This window comes from Gekko japonicus, unplaced genomic scaffold (genome assembly GCF_001447785.1).
Source record: "Gekko japonicus isolate JY-2015 unplaced genomic scaffold, Gekko_japonicus_V1.1 scaffold7208, whole genome shotgun sequence".
NCBI lineage: Eukaryota > Metazoa > Chordata > Lepidosauria > Squamata > Gekkonidae > Gekko > Gekko japonicus.
In genome coordinates, this window is record NW_015170499.1 from 11395 (window position 1) to 17820 (window position 6426).

The 6426-nt window shown below is 48.6% G+C and overlaps 1 protein-coding gene across 1 annotated transcript; it reads right to left on the bottom strand.

Moving 5' to 3' along the window:
- Positions 1-3581: 3581 nt before the first annotated feature.
- On the bottom strand, positions 3582-5948 carry LOC107116434 (zinc finger protein 501-like). Its single transcript, XM_015418326.1, has 3 exons — positions 5840-5948; positions 4909-5382; positions 3582-4578 (listed from the first exon to the last, which is right to left on the bottom strand). The coding sequence occupies exons 1-3, from the start codon at positions 5946-5948 to the stop codon at positions 3740-3742; spliced, it is 1422 nt and encodes a 473-aa protein (XP_015273812.1). The 3' UTR covers positions 3582-3739.
- Between the last annotated feature and the right edge of the window lie 478 nt (positions 5949-6426).

A 6426-nucleotide genomic window follows, 5' to 3' on the forward strand; every position in this document is an offset into this window, starting at 1 on the left:
TCTTTGTGGGGGCGGCGGGGCGTCAGCCCCCGCCGAAATTTTCAGGAAGGTGCTCAGCCTCCCCCGGGAGCCACCCTTGCTCCTAGCAAAGCAATGCCTCTGTCCCAGCCCCAGCCCCCCCCCCCGGAAATTGAAAAGTCTACACCCTTGCCCCCCCACCTGCTGTGTTCCTCCCGAGTCGCCCCATTGAGTGGCAAAGGGCAGCCTGGGCAATGCGCCTCCCTTTCCTCTTTGCCCGCTGCAGCCCTGAAGGGGTTAAGCCTGCAGAGTGCCAGAGCAGCCGAGCGAGGAGCTGGCCTGCCGCGCCGGGCCCCTTCCCCGGGGCTGGAGGGCAGTTCGGGTGGCAGAGGCCGACGGGGGCTGGCGCTTCTGTCCAGCGTCTCAGCTCAGAGAGCGCCAGTCCTGTGCGCATTTGGGGAGCGGATCCATGGTGGGCTGGTAGGAACAGGGAGCCCCGGCGGGGGTTGTTGGGGGGGCTGTTCAGCTGATACGGCGCCTCCTCGGTCTCCTTTCTCCCACCCCCCGCACAGCCTCAGGAGAGAGGCATCCCAGAACAGAGGGAGGGGTGGCTTTCTTTCTTTCTTCTTCCTTTCCTGTCTTCCTCTTCCTCTCTCATGGGGGGGGGCGCCAGAAGGTAGCCTCGACTAGTGTGCAAAACACCCTGGAGCCGGCCCTGATCCCCCATCCAGTATGTGTGTTCCTCATTTTTGTTACCCACATGTAGAACTTGTCACTTATCCTTGTTGAATTGCATCTTGTTCACATCTGCCCACTTTTACAGTGTGTTCAGATCTTGTTGAATACTGTCTCGATCTCCTGGTGTGTCCGCTGCTCCGCCCAATTTGATGTCATCTGCAAATTTAATGAGTAGCCCCTCCACACCCTCATCCAGATCATTGATAAAAATACTGAAAAGTACCGGGCCCAGAACCGAGCCCTGTGGCACCCCACTGGACATATCCCTCCATTCAGATGAAATGCCACTGACAACTACTCTCTGAGTGCGATTCTCCAACCAGTTCCCTATCCACCCATCAGAACAACACGGGGGACCCTGTCAAAAGCTTTACTGAAATCCAGGTAAACATCAATTACTACATTCCATTGTCCGGCCTGGAGGGAGATAAGGCTGGTGGTAGCAAGAGCTCTGAAATCAGTCACCCTTAAGCTCAAACTAGGCCTGACGATATTCACATTTACCCTTCTGATGGAATGAGGATGACTGTCACAGCCCCACACAAATAATAATCTCTTTAATGAGCTATGGTCCTTCCTTAGCTTAGGTTTTTTTCTTTCTGATTGATACAGAAACACTTAATCTAGGTTTGCCAACTGCCTGGAGGAAAACAGTGTTCTCTCCCTTTAACAGAGGCATTATGGGATGTCATTTAGCTCTTCAGCAATGTTCCCTCTAAGCTGTGGAGTCTTGTGAGCAAAAATTCTACTTTGTGAGCGACTGGCATTAAAGTTGTGAGCAAGTAATTTGGCCACTGTATAAATCAGTTTGCTCTGGAGCCATCCTTCCTGAGCTAAGACAAAAATGTGTGAGCTGGAGGCTAAAAAACGGTGAGCTAGCTCACACTAACTCAGCTTAGAAGGGAACACTGGTCTTCAGATGTCCATTTCCACACATTAAACTTCTGGGAAAGATGCAGGATTGGTCACACTATGGCTGAGTCCAGACTGGCAGTTTGCCCCGATATAGGCACGTTTGAGAAACGTTCCACAACTGGATTAAAGGGTCCGTTCACACAGGCACATCAGTCAGGCGTTCCTCACCCGTACTCAACCCGTCTTGTAACACTTCACTCCCAAGTTTAAAAGATACCTGGTGAAAGTGGTAGCAAACTCTGGAAAGCACGATTATCTCGTGTCCATCCTGCACCAACAAAGCGTGGATGACAAAAGCCGCGTTTCCCTTGTGTGCTTGTGCGCATAAGCGCACATCTCCAAATTGGCAAAAAAAGAAAGCCGCGCCTTACAGCCATGCCTCAGGGCCAACAGTGTCAATGATCCCTCACGCCTCCTCACAGTAGGCTCCCGCATCAGTTGGCGCGGTGTGGCTGGGAAAGCCCGGAATAGTTTGTTCCAGCTCTTTTTTGCCACGACTCCCTCCCACTTCAAACTGCCAGTCTGAACTCAGCCTATGTTTACACCAGTAGCAGAGAGGCTGTAGATATCGGTTACCCTCAACTTGTCTATTTCCTCACAGGATTTGGGAAATATTTTTGCCAGTTTTGTAGATGTCAGAAAGAGTTAGATTGGCAGATAACCTGAAGTAGCAAGTTTCGCAGAGGATGATGACCGCTAAAAAGGCCCTCCTTTATAGAACTATTTTCTGAGCCTTTCTGAACCTCTGACATTTGGGTGTTCGGAGTTCTATGCTCTGCTGCCAACAGGAACCGCTCCCTGCCCTCCTCTAAGCGACAGCCCTTCAAAGACTTAAACAGAGCAATCATGTCGCCCCTCAACCTCCTCTTCTCCAGACTGAACATTCCCAAGTCCCTCAGCCTTTCCTCATAGAGCTTGGTCTCCAGCCCCAAATAATCCCCATCGCTCTCCTCTGCACCTGCTCCATTCTGTCCACATCCTTTTTGAAGTGAGGCCTCCAGTGAGCCAACTATAGGAAAGTTTTACCTTTGTATGGATTCTCTGAGGAACACGAAAGTTGGATCTGTGCCTCAGGTAGGGATGGGCATGAACTGGGGAAATGCAATTCAGTTCGTGGTTTGCGGCTGAACCACAAGCTGAACCCCGGTCCGGTATACTCGTTTACAAGCAGAACTGGTTTGCGAGGTTCGTGGCCCTGCAAACCCCATGGAAAGGGATCACAGTCCCTTTAAATGGGGTTTGCAGAAAGCCCCCCAAAATAGCTGAGCGGTGGGGAGCACCTTGCTCCCTGCCACTCAGCTGTTTCAGGCTGTCTTGTGCAGTCCCTTTAAACTTCAAAAGGACTGCAGAAGAGAGCCTGGAAAACAGCAACCAGCAAATGGGGGGGGGGGGGACCTCCAGGGAAGGGATTTCCATCTCACCTTTCTGCTGGATCCAGTGAGCTGCCGCCAGGAGAAAGGTAGGAAGCAAGCTCTAACTGGAAGGAAGATCTTCCCTTCCCCCCCCCTTTCTGCTGGCTGTGGGGAGCCACCATGGCTTTTCACAGGGAGCAGAAAGCAGGGGTTTCACAGGGAGCAGAAAGCAGGGTTTAAATGGCTCCAAGAAATTTAAACCAAACAGCTGAGCAGCAAGAAGCTCCCCCTGCTTTCTGCTCTTCATGAACTGTCACGAGCCACCACAAAGTGTGCCCAAAATTCATGGTAGTTCATTCCAGTAGTTCAGTTCATGAACTTTGGTTCATGATCCCCAAACAGGCCAAACGTCATGAAAACCTTTGGTTCGTCAGCCAGTCTGTGCCCATTCCTAGACTCAGGCTCTTGTTACACACTGAGAACTGATGGGATTCTTCCCCTAGGTGGACTCCCCGATGCGAAAGGAGATATCAGTCAATCCTTCAACCCACAGAGCCCAAGCCCATTTTTACTTTCTTCCCTGTGGGATCTTTTTGAGCCTTCCCACATGACTAAAGCTCTTTCTATAATCCGAGCATTTATAACATTTCTTCCCAGTTACGGTAAGGTTTCTGTGTCGATTCAAGCTCTTTACAACAGTTTACATTGTTTCAGTGCTTTATATGATCTGTGGTTGTCCTTTAGGTGTGAAATAGGTGAAAAGCTCTTTTCACAGGCTACACAGTTACATGCTTTCTCCTTGTATGGGTTCTCAGATGATTTTGAAGAGTGCCACGCTGACTGAATCTCTTTCCACAATCTGAGCATTCAAAAGGTTTCTCCCCTGTGTGTGTTCTTCGATGCTGCTGAAGACTGGCACTGTGACCAAACCTCTTTCCACACTCTGAGCATTCAAAAGGTTTCTCCCCTGTGTGTGTTCTTCGATGCTGCTGAAGACTGGCACTGTGACCAAACCTCTTTCCACACTCTGAGCATTCAAAAGGTTTTTCCCCTGTATGGGTTCTTTGATGCTGTAGAAGATTGGCATTCAAATTGAATTTCTTTCCGCACTCTGAGCATTCATAAGGTTTCTTGCCTGTATGGCTTATTTGATGCTGTTGAAGTTGGTCTCTCCAGGTGAATCTCTTTCCACACTCTGAGCATTCAAACGGTTTCTCCCCTGTGTGGATTCTTAGATGCTGTTGAAGATTGCCACTTTGACTGAACCCCTTTCCACACTCTGAGCATTCAAAAGGTTTCTGACCTGTGTGGGTTCTTTGATGCTGTTGAAGATAGTCACTCCTACTGAATTTCTTTCCACACTCTGAGCATTCAAAAGGTTTCTGACCTGTGTGGGTTCTCTGATGCTGCTGAAGATGGCTACTTCTACTGTATTTCTTTCCACACTCTGCACATTCAAAAGGTTTCTCCCCTCTGTGGGTTACTTGATGCCGTAGAAGATGACCACTCCTATTGAATCTCTTTCCACACTCTGAGCATTCAAAAGGCTTCTCCCCTGTGTGGATCCTTAGATGCTCTAGAAGATGGCCACTCCTACTGAATCTCTTTCCACATTCTGAGCATTCAAAAGATTTCTCCTTTGTATAGGTTCTTTGATGCCATTGAAGATGGCCACTCTGACCAAATTTATTTCCATCCTCTGAGAATTCAAAAGGTTTCTCCCCTCTGTGGATTTGATGTTGTCGAAGAGTGCCACTCTGACTCAACCTCTTTCCACTCTCTGAGAATTCAGAAGACTTCTCCCCTCTGTGGATTCTTTGGTGAACAAGGAGCTGCGATCTGTATTTGAAGTACTTTCCACAACGAAAGCATTTATGTGCCTTCATTATGCTGCGCTTTAGAAAACATATACCGCCCTTTCTTCCATCAGAGAACGTCATTCCACCCTCTGAGCAGATAAATGGATTCTCCCCTGAGTGAGTCCTATGGTGTTGAACAAGGTCTGATTTCTCTGAGAAGCTCTTGCCACAGTCTGAGCAGCTATAAGGTTTCTCTCCTGTATGTGTTCTCAGATGTCTAATTAGTTCTGCTCTACCAAGGATGCTCTTTCCACACTCCAGGCACTGATCGGTTTTCTTTCCACTGTGGATTTGTGAATGGATGTTATACTGGATTTCATCTGAGAAGTTCATACCACATTCCAAGCACTTGAATGTTTCCTCCACCGTGTGAATTACTTCTTGAAAAGCCCCCCCTTGGCAAGGAATATTTTTATCCCTCTTCTCAACCATATGGCTTCCTTTTGGCCTCTTACGCCTGCCTTGATTCCTGAAGTTTCCTCTCAGGTCTTCATTCCTGACTTCATCTGGCGATAGAGGATGCAGTTTCTCATCCTCCTCATTCCTCAGATCCTCCCCTGCTGGAATAAAGAGAGAGATCCTGTTAGAACTCATGCAAAGAGGTCTGATTTGCCATTTAATTTACAGCTGCACTCTCAATATTTCAGCGTCTTCTTCCTGATGCACACTGAAGTATAGAATAATAAACCCTTTAAAAGTACATTAAGCCTCCTGGATGGACTCTGTCCATTTCTAATGCTCCCCACCTGTATGATTTCTTTGATGTGAACTAAGGGCTGTTTTTTTGACTGAAGCTCCTCCTGCACTCTAACTAATTATACAGTTTCTCTCCTGAGGGAATTCTTTGGCTAAAGATCTTTGCAAAGGCCACATTTGCATTCCCCTTTTCCCGAGAATGGATCCTCTCATTTGCACAGAGGTCTTTGTCCCTTCTTTTTTTGATTGACCTTTCTTCATGGACTGGGATTTCAGGGAAGCCCTCTCTTCGGCAAGGCATGGTCTTATCCCTCCTCTTACTTGCGTGGCTTCCCTCCTGCCTCTGTGGTCCATCTCCATCTCTGAAATTTCCTTTAGCATCTTCATCCTTGGCTATTTCCAAAGAATACCCCTCAAATTGCCCAACCATGTCTGCTACATCTGCTTCTGGAGTAAAGAAGGAGCCAGTTTGGTGTAGTGGTTAAGTGTGCGGACTCTAATCTGGGAGAACCAGGTTTGATTCTCTACTCCTCCACTCGCAGCTGCTGGATGACCTTGGGCAAGCCACAGTCCTGTCAGAGCTGTCCTTGAAAAAGAGCAGTTTCTGCCAGAGCTCTCTCAGCCCCACCTACCTCACAGGGTGTCTGTTGTGGGAAGGGAAGGGGAGGGGAAAGGAGTTAGTAAGCCGCTCTGAGAGAAGGGCAGGGTATAAATCCAATCTCCTCCTCTTCTTCTTCTTCGCAGCCAGGCAAGAAGCCAGGCCACCAATCAGGCCCTGCTCATTAATGGGCATACAATTCCCTCATCAGAACTTCTTTCCCACCAAACTAAGTAGCTGGTCGCACTTTGCTCCAGCAGAGCTGTTTTTAATATTCTGCCTATACCTCCCCTCCCCACCTCCTGTGCAG